Source organism: Chlamydotis macqueenii, chromosome 1, assembly GCF_036417535.1.
Source record: "Chlamydotis macqueenii isolate bChlMac1 chromosome 1, bChlMac1.mat, whole genome shotgun sequence".
Lineage (NCBI taxonomy): Eukaryota > Metazoa > Chordata > Aves > Otidiformes > Otididae > Chlamydotis > Chlamydotis macqueenii.
In genome coordinates, this window is record NC_141556.1 from 107,241,803 (window position 1) to 107,258,377 (window position 16,575).

The 16,575-nt window shown below is 39.1% G+C and overlaps 1 protein-coding gene across 1 annotated transcript in view; it reads right to left on the reverse strand.

Annotated features, from left to right (window-relative positions):
* The window catches only part of ROBO2 (roundabout guidance receptor 2), a 474,965-nt gene that overhangs the window by 151,542 nt on the left and 306,848 nt on the right, over nt 1-16,575 (reverse strand). The window contains exon 3 of the mRNA XM_086763780.1: nt 820-977. Coding sequence (XP_086619906.1) covers nt 820-977 — 158 coding nt within the window. The remainder of the gene's footprint in view (nt 1-819; nt 978-16,575) is intronic.

Genomic DNA, 16,575 nt, shown 5'->3' on the forward strand with positions numbered 1-16,575 from the left:
TATTGAATGAGGTCAGCACTGAATGAGTTACACATCATTATATACAACATAAATCTTTATTGAAGGAATATTATAGTGAAAAACTAAGCATTTAAAATTAAGAATGAAATATGTCCTTGCACGTTTAATTTATCCCATTTGCCTGCATATGCTGTGATATAATTTCTAATGACTTGACAAGTTAGGTATTCCTGCTGGATCCTTTTTCATTCGGTGCATAGAATGAACTGCCACAGAATTCAACCAATGTTACTCATTTACTCAATATGTATTCCTATTCAGGACAAATAATTCTTTAGAGTATAACTTCAGCCCTTCATTTAGAATACACATCCCAATTACTACACCAAATACCACACTACCAATATCATCCTAAGCTGTTGGTTTGTTTCCCATGGAGTATTTGTCTACCTCATAGATATGACTGATTTTATCTTTAAAACACCTCTCTGCTATAAGGTCTGATATTCTTATTTCAGTGAACTGAGATCCAGAAAAGGTAAGGCCAAATTTGTCAAAAACATCCACTAAGTCATCCATCTAACAGAGCAGCTCACATGACCAAATCTACAGCTCTAATGGACCTCCGTTACACTGGTTATACAAATCAAGCCTCAAGAAATTCAAGTTGGAGATACAAACCAGAAGGAATAAACAACCTTCCCCCCTTCTTCTGGGAAAGCTCAGAGAGGCAAACTGTGAAGAGTTAGGATGAGTCTCTACAGGAAAGGCTATAAAGCTGTAAAGTTCTGCTGCACTCAGCTGCGGGACTTCAATGCAGGCCCTGTGGCTACAGAAAGCCACCTGAGTTTTACTCACACTGATCCGCTCTTCTCTGTCATCAATACGGACTTTATCTTTCTTCCAGTAGATGGTAGGCTCAGGGTGTCCACGAGGTGGCTGGCACTCCAGTATGGCAGGCTCTCCAGCTGCCACCACAACATCTGTAGGGTTTTGGCGGAAGTCATCTCGTAGCACTAATGCAACAAATGAGGGAAAGAAGAAAAAAATTACTAGAAGTGATGACTTCTAAAAAAAAAAACCATGCAGATACATATAATATTAAACAAACAAAAGTCTCAAGCATTATTACATGATAACTTTACATCTCATATTTACTATAAAAGATCTCGTAAAAGAAGTGGATGAGGCATGACCTTCTGTCCGATGGAGGCAGATTTCACACTTTTTTTTTTCCTTGCTTTTTCTCCAGATAAGAACACTGCTCTGCATTTAAATTAGAAAGACCTGTAGCACTCAGTACTCTTTTTAACCTTGACAGGGTCACTTCCCATCCTGCAAAAATAGCACTGCAGGTCTGATGTTGAGTTCTTTTCATAACAGAAAAAATGTGCTGAATATTTGGCTTGCTTGGATCTCCAACTTCAGCATAAGTTAGGTAAAGAAGCGATACAACTGATACTGAATTGCAGAGTTACACTTTGATTAAGGGTATTGTTATTATTACTATTATTAGTGTTATCCCCAAATACATGCCAAAGTGATCACCAGTTCTGAAATGTATCAGAGAAATCAAGCTGATGGTAGCATGCTTCCAGCATATTTACTTCTTCCTTTTATTTTTTTAGTTTTAGTATTTCTGCAACTTTGACCAGTGCTGTCCCATGCCATTGAAAGGAAAGAGCATTTAAATCACCAAGCTGTTTGAGAACTAAATTAGGCAACACAGGCCAGCTTCTTATGTAAATCAAGCTTCTATAAAGAAGTATTAGGTCCAACTAGCTGGCTTCAGTGTGCTAAAATGATATCCACTTCATTGTTATTCTTCCATGTGTGTCCTAGTCTCTAGGTTAATTGACATTCTTATAAACATAAAACTGAAAATAGCTCTAGATGAGCTACTGAAATAGAACTTAGGGCATTTCCCCTCCTTGAATTTCAGCTACGCATGGCTTTCATTACAGTTTTAAAACAGTTCTCGCCCTTAATGGAACCAGGGCCCTCTGAGAAATTAGAAAACACTGTATCCTAGTGAAGGGGCAAGTCAGGAGGAGTTCAACAGAAATTGCTCAGTCTCATTTCATAAGCAGAGATAATTTACTGCTTTCAATGTTAATAAAACGTGCCCCATTTTAACATTTGGAACTGAATATTTTTCTGTCTGGTAATAAGCCAGAAGAAAGTATGATTAATACACGTAAGAATTGGTCTCTGAATGGGCTGAGGTGAGTGGGCTGTATATTTGTGGCACTTGAAACAACATACAAGGTAACATTCATTGTTCCCCACTTTGGGATACACAGGTAGATCCCAGAGGAAGGAGGGAATTAATTGGAAGTTAATTCCTTTTCTAACACACAAAAAAAAGAAAGATTATTTAGGTCTTGAAGGATAAAATAAAAGTGACAGGACGCAGCTGGCAACAAATGTAGCTCTGGCAAGAACCCGGAGTCTTCTTAGGTGACACACCCAACAGATCACTTAACAAAAGACTCAATCCCCAAATATCTCTGATTCATACAAATCACTCGTACACTTTTGATTCACAGTAATTAAGTTGATGGAAATGGAATTTATAGAGATTCAAGATTAAATGGAAGAAATAGCTTATGTAATGCGCAACACAGAAACAGCATGCTGAAGATCATGGCCTGCTGACTATTTGGTATTACAACATTTTGCAAAGCCAAGAAAGCTAATACCACAGTAATTTCAGGGAAAGAACAAAAAAAAAAGTCTTATAAAATCATGTATTTTAGGAAACATTCTCATATGTCTCTGTGATCACTATGACACACAGGAAGAAAAAAATATTTCTAGGTAATGCTATGTCCTCTTTTATATAACTAGCAAATGGATAAATATCAACTTCTTCCATTATTATTACACACTAAATAAATATTAATTTTTATTGTCTTGATTCTTTGTACAATCACAGAACTTCACTGCAAATCTATTAGTGGAAAATCCCCAGAAAATCAGCGGGTCACACAACATAATGACTTTATCCTCCTGACTCCTAACTCCTGGCAGCAACATTAAGGAAAGCATTTTCCTTGAACAATTCATACTGCTATATGAAGCACTGAAGAACTGACAAATAGAGTTTCTTAGGGTGATACACAGCAAATTACATTAACTTTCTCTGAATCATCCCAGCAACTGTGTAAGGCTCCAATCAGCCTCGGAATATGAGGCTAAGAGGTGATTTGATTTTATCACATTCCTTTACTCGAGCCTTACTGCAAATCTGGCTTGAATGGAAGACAAAATTGATTCTACAGGGTTTACTTAATCTTACTCTGTACCTCAGCACATATGCGAATCTTGAATAGATACATCTCACTATTTTCATCTAAAGCATTCTGAGTTTTGGAGAAAAACAAAAAACCGTTGGAGAAAAATGAAATAGGGAAAAAATAAAGCAGGGACTGAAAGAAAAAAAGATAAGAGAAAAATGTGTGGAATATAAATTAAAGAGAGAAAATAACTCAGAGAGGAAGGCAGGGAGCACTGTAAGTTTAGGGAGAGTGAAAACAAAAAGGCAGGTAAAGGAAGGAAAAGAGTAAGACACAAAGCAGAGAGAAAAGCAAGGTAAAGAGCAGAGGGCATGAGCTGTTGTTTCTGTGATCCAGTGCTTTTAATGCAGTATAATAATGACAACAGAAGACACAGACGTTAATCTGGTCAGCACATCCAAACGCCACCTCAAGAGACAAGAAGCAGGGAAGAGGAAGGGTGCGTGCAGAGGAGACTGGAGCAGTAGCTGGCGGGCTTGCTGTCCCACTCCAGCAGCACAGAAAGCTACGGAAGAAAGGAGCATCAACTGGAAGCCGAGTTCACGCTTATTAGCATGGTAAATGGAAAAGTTGCAGCATAGCTTAGTGCATTCCCCATATCTAATGGCACAATCTCTGTGAAAACAGAAAAATGGTTTGAGAGCTGCAAGAATATTCCTCAGCCAGCTATCCACAGCTGCTGGGTACTTCCCAACAACTATCAGTGAGCTGAGCAGATCACCCTCTCCACACCCTGGCAAGAGGCTTTTTTTCACTTGAGAAGCCAGCCCTCCTCTTGACAGGGTATGAATACTAGCATTTTTAAAATTCAACATAAGTGGTGAAACGTTGCCATGAGACTCCTTTTCTTCATGCCCTGTTCTGTTTTTGCTTTACTGCAGCTTTAATGCAAGGTACGCAGCTCCTTTTGTGCCTGCACGGGTGTTACCCTACATTTAACAGGGGATGCCAAAGAGAAAGATTGCTGGCATCCCGCTCCGCCTGACCACACGGGGATGACAGTGCAGCTGGTGTCCTCGGAGAGCAGGACCCTGGTGCCTGCACTCAGCCCCCATCGCAGCGATGGCCATGCAGGGTGGAGCTGCTCCCTTCTGCCAGCCCAATGGCAGCGCAAACATCCTCAAGATCTTTCTAGAGGCCAAGCCTCAGAAGGGCAAAAAGTACTGGATGGCTATGCCTTGCTGTCTGGAAAGGCACCAGGGGACCGTAGAGCTGGAAAGGACAGCTAAATCATACACGCAGCCTATAACGGTGCTGTGGACAAAAGTTAATTAAAGTTTGATCGGATGCTGCTCAAACAAGATAGATATCCGCGAGCTGTGATGCCCTTCTGTAAGGCATGCAAAGCCCTGTAGGGCCATTTACAGGTACCTGCCAGCGCAATTGCGGAAAGCGAGCACATCCAGCAATGGCAGTGCTGAGATAAATGCTCGCCGGCCACGCACCTGCCAGTGTGAGGGAGAAAGAAGAAAAAAGAAGTCCCCTGCTACCAAGGCAACTGCTTACCAGCACCTGCCAGCTTAGGCCTAAATCCAGGCCTCGGTCAAACTGATACTCATAAACTCAGGGAATTACATGGAAACCGAATTAATTTCCTCCACCGAGGCTCCAGCAATTTATTTAAAGGAAGCGGAGATAAAGTGACGACGTTTATGGGGTAGGAGGGAAGGTGGCGGGGTCAAAATTATCCTAGGCTAGATATCCATGCCTTAATCCTACTTTCCACTACAACAGCTTTCAGGCCCTTAGAAAGAAAACATTTTTATAGGATTTACATTTACATTATGATTACAAATAACCATCTGTCTGCTTCCACTTTTTCAATCTGGTCCATGTCCCACGAGCCCTCAGCCTGTGGTCAGAGCAGCTAAGCTGGAAGGAAGGAGTGGATGCCCGTCAGGAGGCTTTGGGATAATTGCATTCTTCTCCCACCAGCGCTCGGCTCTCCACCTCCTCCCCCCCGGCACGCACGGTGAACATCTGAGATTACCAGGGATGGAAGGAAGGGAAAGACTATCTTTTTTGCCTCCTTCAATGAATGATAATGTCTTAAAACACAGCTACATCTGTCGCGCTGACTAGAGGGTATAAAGAGATATCGAGTAAATATTAATGTGCTTCTGTAACTTGGGTCCTGGTAGTTTATCTTCCCCCTCCTATTCTGTTTTGAGCTTATCTCCAGATAATATTATTCTCATATAAAGATTTTACACAGCCACACTGGTGGCAGGTTGGTCACCTGCCACACGCAGGTAGGTCTCCCCTGATCCAAGGCACAGCCCTACAGGCATTTTCCTAAATTCTCATCTTTCCACCACTGCTTTGGCACTTCTCTGCTCCGATACAGACTGATATGCACAATCAACATGAATTATTGTGTTAAATAACGGCCCAGATGTCATGCAGTGAACAGATTAAAGGATTATTATACTTTAGGTAGCGTATGGTGCAGAGGGGTATTTTAGAACTTCTATAACGCCTATGATCTACTGAAATGATCCCTGAGCAAGCTGGCACTATGTGCTGAAACAAGGCAACAGAAAAAAAACAAACAAAGGATCACAGACAACATTCCTCATGAAAAATAATAATACACTTTGCTTGAGGATGCTGCTGCCATACCTCTTTGTTTCAGCAACTGCCTCTGTCACATTTTGTAAGGAAAATTAAAAAAAAAAAAAAATCACAACTTAGGCAATAGTCCTAGATGAGACTCCCAGGGAGTTCCTGAACTCCCTCTGTGTGTGCACAGCCTGGGAAAAGCGTCCATCTTTTTTGAAAAAAAAAAGATGATAAGGAACTACACATCTTTTCATTCCTGTTCTTTTCCCCATCCTTCACCTATCTCCTGGCACGGATACTGCCCAGGAGACAGGAATGCTAGCTAATTCATCATGACTCAAAATGTTCAGACTTTACTTTAAAATGAGGCCCGCAAACCCACAAGATTAATTTTCAAAGGTGTTAGGGTATTTCCAAAGAGTCCAGTAGCTTCATCAATGTTTCATTAGTAGGGTCTCTAGAAATCAAAGTAAGGAAGACAGGTAAACACCTGCATCAAGAAACAAAAGAAGGAGAATCTTCTTCCTTGCAGATTCAGTAACTTCTTTGGCTTCATCTCTTCTTCTCACTCATTATTTCATGTGAAATTCCTTTTAAATTCCTTTTTGAAATTATTTTATTGTGAAATTTCACATTTCATTTCAGAAATACAGGCTGGGTCGAGCATGGATCAAGAGCAGCCCTGAGGACAAGGACTTGGGGATACTGGTGGACGAGAAGCTCAACATAAGCTGGCAATGTGCGCTTGCAGCCCAGAAAACCAACCACATCCTGGGATGCATCAAGTGTGGCCAGCAGTCGAGGGAGGTGGTTCTCCCCCTCTGCTCTGGTGAGACCCCACCTGGAGTACTGCATCCAGCTCTGCAGCCCCCAACATAAGAAGAACATAGACTTGTTAGAGCGAGTCCAGAGAAGGGCCATGAAGATGATCAGAGGCCTGAAGCACCTCTCCTATGAGGACAGGCTGAGAGAGTTCCAGGCTGTTCAGCCTGGAGAAGAGAAGGCTCCGGGGAGACCTTATAGCAGCCTTCCAATACCTAAAGGGGGTTTATAAGAAAGATGAGCAGAAACTCTTTAGCAGGGCCTGTTGTGATAGGACAAGGGATAATGGTTTTAAAATAGAGGGAGGTAGACTCAGACTGGATATAAGGAAAAAATTTTTACAGTGAGGGTAGCGGAGCACTGGAACAGGTTGCCCAGAGAGGTGGTGGATCCCCTGTCCCTGGAAACATTCAAGGCCAGGTTGGACAGGGCTCTGAGCAACCTCATCTAGTTGGAGATGTCCCTGCTCCTTGCAGGGGGGGGTTGGATCAGATGACCTTTAAAGGTCCCTTCCAACCCTAACCATTCTATGATTGTATGTGCTTCTGAACACAGTAACCTACCCAGTACTTACAGTTAAAGGTAGCTTGCTCTTTATTCTCAGGCCTCAGCAAATACCAAAATGTGTAAAAAAAACTCCATTCTGACACATCCTCTAAAACTTCTAACAGCTCATACATACAGATTTAAGCATTTCTAGAATTTGGACATTGTGATTAGCATTAATGTATAAACATGAAAGTGGAGACTCTTGCTTCTAAACAGAGTATCTATGTGTTTAGAAGTGAACAAAATTAATAAAGAATTACAGTTGTGCATGAACCAACATTGCCAAATAAGGAGACATATTCCAAATAGAGTCAGTGGGAGATAGTTGGTTTTTTTTTTCCTCTCCTCTAAATTTCAGTCTGAGGTGTACCCCAATAGCTGATTGCACAACGGTCAGGAAAGAGGACAGACTTTTTTTCTTTCTCATTTACAGCACACACTGTGAGAGTCAGACTTTGAAATCTTCCTTCAACAGTTAACCCAATTAAGGGCACTGCTGACCTATTTTCCCTTTTACACAATTACACAGGTATATAAGCAATAGTTATTGCAGACATTAGTTTATTATTTGTTTCTGATCTTTTAAAGGCTGCTATTTGTGCTGAATTAAGCATACGCAATATAGCCTGAATATGCTTACCGAAAATTTGTATAATGTCCTTGCCTTTCTTGTGATTCACTGCGCTCACTTTAACGCAATCTGACATCTCCATAATTTTTTTCTGAAATATTTTATTTGACTACTAGATAGCAGGAAGAGTGGAGATTTTTCTAATTTGTAACATAATATATTTAAGCTTCCCAATTGAAAGCAAAGTTCTATCACCTATCTTCATTGCAACAAAGCCCCAATAACCTTCTCTCTTTTTTAAACTCCTGCCTCCTTCCACCAACAGATTCTGAATGCTGCAGTTAACAGTCAGCAATCTCATTACCCATCTGCCATAAATCTTCAAAAGCATCACTGTGTTTTGACAGTCAAGAAAGGCAAAGGGAAGCAATAAGCATAACCAAATATTCTTTACGAATGCAAATACCCTGAAGACCACATTTAAGTAATTTCAGAAATCTAAAACTATACAACGTAATAGGCTGAAAAATTTTCTCTAGGATACAGAGTATATTTCTTTTTTCTTATTCTTAAAGCATAATGACTCTTGATGAATGCACTGCACAGATTACTAATGCTAACAAGAGACATGTTACCAAGAGTTTTATTTCATTGAAACTAAAAGCCCTATTACTTCCTTACAAGTTCAGAGACTTTCTAGAAGAACTGGTATCACAATTGCAGACAACAGAATTTGAAAAATATGCATGGTCTCTTGTAAGTCTTAAGATTTAACAAAGATCAGACATTTAGCAGTTTACTGTAATAGTTATTTAATGATCGTTTAAACTCAAGTCTGATGTTAGCTTTTATATGATCTTCACATTTAATGGACTACATATTCAGAAAATCATGGGCAAATACTTCATTTTTTTTCCCAACTAATGTGAATATCAGCTGTGGAACCAAGCTCAACCTCAAAAAACACCACATCACAACCGAAGCAGTGTACTTTCACCATCATGGGTATGCCAGCATGTCTTCTTTGCAGTAAGAATATGGGACTAGTTTCACTAAAAGCACTAGAGGACTCTTCAAATTACACCAGCTATGCTTCTCTCCCAGCAATGCAGTAGGGAGGATTGTATTTGGTAACAGAGGCAGTCCTACAGAATCCCTTGTAGGCTACTGTCAGAAAAAGGATAGAACAGACCAGATAGACCTTTGCTCTTCTGCAGTACAGCCGTTCTTAGGTTCTAACAAGCAAATACAAAAAAAAAAAAAAAAAAGGACAACAAAACAAGCCAATACAAACTTATACGAATTAGAAATATATAACCAATTTTCAAAAGCAATTAGATCCAAAAAAACCCACATGTTAGTGTCGGAGATATACGAATGAAATTCAGGTGAGAGCTTTCTGAATTCTTCAGAAGAGCACACAGAAACTGCACTGTACATACAGAGTACAGCACAGAGATTCCCCAGAAAGTACAGATTTAATTAGTAAGTTCAGAAACCAGAGCATCATAGCACACAGGTTTACTGTTGTGAGTACAAAAGTAGCAGTGCCAGGTACCTGCAGCACTATGTGCAACCTAGTGAATGCTACCTAGAGTTTGACATCACATTGAGCAATTCTACCTTTTCTATTTTCAAACTGAAGTTGGTTCTCCTGCAACCACTTGAGCTGCTTCAGTCCCCTGGGCTTACAGTGCAAGCCCAAGCAAAACACCTAAAAGGTACATGTGCCTTCAGTGAAACAAAGGAATAAGAACAGATGAGTATCATGGAAGCAAATACAAATGAATGAATATTTCTCGTATGAGAAATATAGAATGTTATATGCTTCATTTAACCAATATAATACAGACTGCAATCTCTGAGCTCCACTGAAGTGTGAATAGCCTCTAATAAACTTCTTGTGTACACATGCACAACACATACACAACAGCTGGGATGCTTTCCCATCTTGGCAGGGGGTCACCGACACATTACTGCTATACTTTAGCCACATTAGGCAAAGCATCAAACAAAATAGGCTGTTTCCCAACATCGGAATTCTCCTCCTTCCATTGCCCGACCTCCTCCTCTAACCTTGGTCTCTATCAAGCTTAATCTGTTAATGATAAGCTAAAACTCATCTGTTCTGCTTTTGTGAGCAGGATTTTTTTTTGGTCAGGATTGAAAATGAGGTATTTGAGCAGACATAGCATGGCACATATTTCTCGATAAGCTTTCATAACTTCATCGCAAAGGGACCATGCAGCCACACTTCATCAGATACAGAGCATGAGATGCATCCACAGCTGGCGTGCAGAACCAGCGGGAGCCTTCTGCTGCTTCCTGAATGGCTCACTTCCCATTCTGCAAACTGTCCTTATGTCAATAGGCCATTTCGGGGTGCTTGCCAGATGCCATTTAAACAGGCCTGCTCTATGAAAGCCCGGCTGGCCTCAGGTCCTCTGTCCCATAAACGGGCATGTCATTGCATACAGGCTCAGCAGTGGCATTTCCTGAAGGACCTGTCCCAAGTGTGCATTCTTTAACTGTTAACCTTCTGAAGGACCCAAATGTTTTTGCTTTTTCTAGAACTCGTCCCAGCAAATCGAGTCTGGAAACTGGAAATGCAGTATCCAAGAGTTGTGGTTTTTTGAAGTTTCACCAGTGAATTCTTTTTTCATAAAAGGTTCCTTTCAGATTTAAAAATCAACCACAAATATTAGATGGCATTTTTTTTCTGGATTATCTTGAACAACGCAAAATAATTTGTCTGTCACTTATCATCGTATCATTCTGCAAAATGAATTTAAGTTTCCAGAGCTCTAAAGAAATGAAGGAGCAATGTGATATGTAGACAGTGTATTAAACGCTCTTAGGAGAGAGTAATTTGAGTTCTGTCAACACGCTACCAACTAGGAAATGATCCACAAACAACTAGATAAAACAGTAATTTTGTACAGTCTAAACACGGAAAAGAAGCCCCAGATTTGTGATTTTATGCAAAACAAAGAAAAGAACTGTTATTTGCGGGAAATCTTTTGCAGTTTTGATCTGCTCAAACAGTATAAGGAGTTACTTCTATACAATATGAAATATAACTCCACTTACTTTCAAAAGAGAAAAAGAATATGAGTTCACATTGCCCTCATTATTATTCACTACATCGTGCAAGAGGAAAGAAAAAAATTAAAGAAGCAAGAGCAAAGAACAACCGTAATAGCCTGAAGCAACAACTTTGAAAGGGGAGCTTAAGCACCCAGAGGGAGACCAGAACCTGGGTGTCCAGCTTCACCCTCCAGTCACACTCTGCTGTGCCTGAGACTCAAAATGACCTTCAGCTGAGTGGTTACACCAGCTCCAGACATACTGTTAAAAATGTAGTGGCATAATATTTTGAATTGCAGTAAAGGTGAAACAATCCTTTTCTTTTCTATATACAACAAATCTTGCATAATAGAAAAATAAGCAGTACAATAAAACTAGAAGAGCAAAATAACTCCTCCACACGCCACACATCCTTCTAAACCCTTGGTGCTGAATATTCCTCTGGCAGTTCAGTACAAGAGAAAATCAGGGTAACTACATAACTGCTGATGGCTTTAAAATTAGAGAAAGTTGGCAAACAGCACAACTCAAATCATTGTTTACCTCAGACTATGGAGAAGAAACAATCTGAGATGTGCCTGTAAACCAGCCTTTAACAAGTGTGTTACTCGACAGCTGGAGCAGCCCTTTGGATGAAGGGCTCACATTCCTCTTAGGTGTCAGAAAGACCTCCGTTAATCCCACAATTAGAATATAAAATCATTTTTACAATCTTTCCTCTTCCTTTGTTTTTTTTTGTCCATAAACTACTACTGGAACAAAGAATCTATTCCAGCACGGGTACATTTAATAACTAAATATTGAAACAGGTATTATTTTAAACAGGAACCTCCCGGTACATTTAAGTTATTCATTACCCTCGTTCCTAGCATGGAGTTTAACTAGACACATAGTGCCTGTTTCTGTGACTCCTACAAAAGATTTAATTTGTGTACATTTATATAGGTACTGCCACTCTTCAATTGCATTAGAAAACAAGAGGCTATACTGACAAGATAAAGTATTCAAGCACTATACGAGAGACAAAGTAGAATATTGAAATAGGCAGATTAGATTATTAGACTAGACAGGATTGGATGGAGGGAATTTTTAGCCTGCCACAGTATTCTCCTCGGACAGATTTTAAGCCAAGTAGTACAAACATTTTCTTCCATGCCAATTAGGAAGAAAAAAAAAAAAAAGAAAGAAAGAAAAAAGAATCCTCCTATTTGGAGGATTTTTAACCTAGATCACTCCCACTGACCCACTTCACAGTCAGGATGCATAAGCAACTGAGAGAATGACAAGCTATTACAAGTGGAGGAAATAAATGGCCAGGAGAGAATAGGACTACTTAAATCAGATATTCCACCAAGGAAAATGTATTGTTAAACTATGCATTTTACTTCCCTATATTTAGAACAAGGAATATATAAAATACAATAGCTCATATAACCAGTGCATGCTGTGGGATTTCTCTGAGACCAGGAGAACTGGAAACATTCTCTAGTTTGCTTGTGCTGCTTCAATTAAGGCAAATTGAATTAAAGTCTCCCTTGAGGAGGACCTCTGTAGCTCTGCTCCTCCTTTCCTGAACAATTCCAGATGTAGGTGAGGAACATTTTTCGTTTCTCTCTGAAGACTTCCACATGCCTGGCTGTGCTGCCACGTTCATACAAAGAGGTGAGCTTCTACGGAAGAAAACATGAGGCACTAAACAATGCTCAGCCAATAGTTGGTATATCTTTGATTTTTACAAATTAATTCTCTTCATCAGGGCTTCTTTCCTTCCTTAGCAACAGACGGATCAGCTGGAAGCAACTCAGAGAGATGGAAACTCTTCTGCACTTGAACAAATGGAAGTTTAGCACAATGTGGCTCATAATTACATATTCAGTGGCACTTTGCCATCTTCCTGTTGTATCCAGAATTTATTACCTGCTTATTAGCTCTTCTTTGCACTTCCTTTTGAGTACCTGTCCAATCCAAGGTCCTAATTAGACTTCCTTTTTGAATGCCACCAGTACGCTGAATTCTACAGTAAGGAATCACTGTTCCAGTGTAGGTCTGGAGGTCCACCTTATCATTTTGAAGCTCAGCAATCAGAATTGCCATTCTCAGGGCACACCTTTGGGTCTGGCACATGCAGGAGTGATGGAATTCCAGAAGGTTCAATTGCTGACCACAGCTCATTATTTTCCTCTCTCAAATAGACATCTGCTAGAATGCTTTTTCCCTCAGAACAGCAGGGTACAGAAGATCAACTCCATTTTACTGAATCTCATTAAAGCTTTAAACCCCTCAGAGGTTCCCTCACCCCACTAAAAGGCTATGACATCAACAAAATGCATACTTAAAAAAAAAAAAAGGCAAGTCACAGGGCTATTGTATGAACAAGAGCACAACTAATAATTCGCTTAAGATTTTAAAATTTTTCTTGTTCTTTTCTAACTAGAAATCTCAGAGCACTGAGCTAGAACCCTCCATTCTTTTTCAAACTGTTAAACAGAAATGCCAACACTGCCAGATGCAAAGCAGCAAATCCAATGTACAACTCAACTTACCGAGCACGAGCAGTTTAACTCCGCGTTGTGCAGGGTATGTCAGTAGTGCTGGCAGTTTGGACTCAAATCCCTACTAGTCCTTTCCAAAATAATAAATCCAAGACGTTTATTCATAACCTGCCTTCAGATCCAACTGGCAATGGTAAAACCATTAAACTTTGTTTTCACTGTTCATGATGTTTATAAAACATGTAGGTGGAATTACAAACCAGTAATACAAAGCTTGGTATTTTTTCTCCTCAGATGTAATAATGAGCTGGATAAGAAATAAGGCGACCCAGGTGACCCCAGTCTGTATTGATTTCAATACAGAAACTTTCATCGGAAACCTGAGCAGTAGTGTGCAAACCTACTTTTTATGTCAACATCATAACGGCATTTCTGCACCTATTAATAAGTATAGATCTACTGCTGGATTCTTGGTTGATGGGACATCATAAAATGAATTATATTTCTTCTTAAACTATATAATTAACTCTTAATGAATCCTTCCCTTTTCCCAGTAAATTCAATTTTGTCTAATCCTTGGGTTTATGGTAATGTTGAGCTCATTAAAATGTTACTTAAAACTCATTAAAATGCACACTGAGAGGTAACAGCTTCATTACAGTAATACGTTGTAAAAGAAAAAAGAATGGTTTATTATCATCTAATTGTTTCCAAAACTGAATACATTTGCATAGTGATGAGGTTCACAGGATATTTTCAGTAGTACTCAATAATTAAGCAGTTTGGTAATTAAAAATGCATTTTCTAAAAATAATTTTATGTTATTGCTTACTCTCTGTTGTTTTTTCAATTGGGAGAAGTATGTGTGTTTATACAGTTTACAGAATTGAGCAACAGTAATACCTGCATTGACACTAAAAGTATAAGAGTCTAAGTCCTTGGGAAATTTCTGCTTCAAAAGAATAAGTTAAAATAGCCATCAATATATTTTACAAGTTAGACTTTCTAACAAAGTCATATAATATCCCTCCAATAATTTTTTCAACACCAGGGACAACTAGGAATTATACAAGGGCCTTTCAAGTGCAAAGCCTTACTATAATTTTCATCATTTACTGTTACTATATGCTTGCACGTGATAGAACACTCGAGCAAAGGTCACCTGGGAGCTAGATGAGGCTTTAGAGGGGGTCTGAGTAACTATGGATCTGTCCTAATTCAAGTTCTGAGGCAGAAGCCCTCAAGCCGGGGTACTGATTATACAGCAGTGTTGTAGCTTCATGCTTGCTTTTCTGCTTTTCCTCTTGACAGAGACTGTCCCAGCTCCAGGGCAAAAAGACTTCGCTTGCACAGCCCTGCTAACTGCATGCCACCCCCTTGCCTTTCACTGACAGCACAAGGTTGAGAGTATCAATAATAAAATTCTAGCCAGATATGTGCATCAGGAGTAGGATCTGTCTGCACTGTAATGCTGGATATTATTACAGTTAAGTTAACATATAAGCCTGATCACATCTATTTTAACAATTTCTATCACAATAGATTGCTATGCTGGTTTAGAGAAATTAAATGTGAAAGTTAAAGCTCCAGGCTTGTTTTCAACATATCTACTCAGAGTAGCAAGTAAAAATGTATTAACCAAACAGTCAAAGCTAGAGATAAAAGTAACATCCTCTCAGTAGCCACAATACCAAGAATGGCTAGTATCCGTTATTTGCCATAGAACGTTAGTGTGGAAGATATTTTGCTAACTTTCATTTTAACTGCAAAAGAAGAGTTACTAGAAAAACTGACACACCTTGCAGCTGACACCCCTGCAGGGTATGCAGCTTAGACTCTGAGATGGGAAAAATACAACTTTGAAGCCTTGAGTTGTTCAAGGAACTGTCTAATGTCATACCATTTAAGATTCCTTGAAGTATTAGTTTTATATCAATCATTGCTCTTTTCTATGGCTTTCAGATACTATTTCCACTTCTACAGAAGAGATACCCTTTTTTTTTAACATACATGCATCACAATGCACCCAATATGGATTCTTCCAACTTTTGAAAGTTGACTAGCTAAAGAGACAATTAAATACGGATGCAGCAGGCTAGACATGTCAGCGTAAGGGGAACAACAGAAAAAAAGCGGTCTGTGCTTTTTCAACCTCCATACCATTAGTAGGGAATAACGGAACAGAACAAAAATAACCTAAAGAAAAAAAGTAGTTAAGTATTAACCAGATTTAACATTTTAGCATCTGTTGACTGAATGAACAATTGTTGCCTTCCCAAACAAGCAAAAAAAAAAAAAAAAAAAAATCCAGTTACACATAACAGGACAGCATTCTTGGGGTACCAGGCTGGTATAAAATGAAATCAAGTTATCAGGTTTACCATACTTTTCCTGGGTGACTCTGGACAATTAACTGATCTCAGTTCCTACATATAAATGGGTGATAAGACTTCTTTTGCTCACTTTTTAAATTATTTAAATAAACCAGTCTCACAGATTTTTACAATCTCCTCTCTGGTATAGTTTCTGACACAGTGGTCCAAATCACAGTTCTATAACGCAGATCTTATAAAAGTTATAAAGAAGTTATAAAAATAAATCCAGGACAATTACTCAGTGAGATATCACTCTGTAGGCTAAAAATTGTTGTTTAATACAATAAGTCAGGTCATATTTCTAAATTTGCTTTTGATACTCTAACAAATCAAGCCCTTCTGATTGAGATGCACATTACTGTTTCTACACTAATTTACACGTCATGTTCTCAGCTGTTTCAAAGGGAAACAAATAATGTGTCTTTTTAGCTGAGTAAACAATCTCTCATTTTATCTTTATTGCACACACTAGCAGATAAGTTAAGTCATTTCTCTCAAACAGTCAGCAAGATGGTTGGAAAGAAATAATTCTGAAAACAAGTAACTGGCACAATAAGTATTAATGTTGAAAACCCTCACCATTGTATTTCCTTCTATTGACTAAGTAAAATTAAATGAGGTACTATAAATACAAAATAGAAGACAGATGGTAGACTGAGAGGGGGAAAAAAAAACCCCAGAAGTCATTACCTATTATATTTGCTAGTTTTTCCCTACATAAGCACTGTGTAAATTGAACAACCAGCAACAAAAGCTGGAAACAAAGTAGAAAGATGTGCCAGTCTCAGTTTTCAATTGCTATATATGGGAGGGATGCCTAGTCTATTAAATCCGATGTTTAGCAGAAATATGTAAGC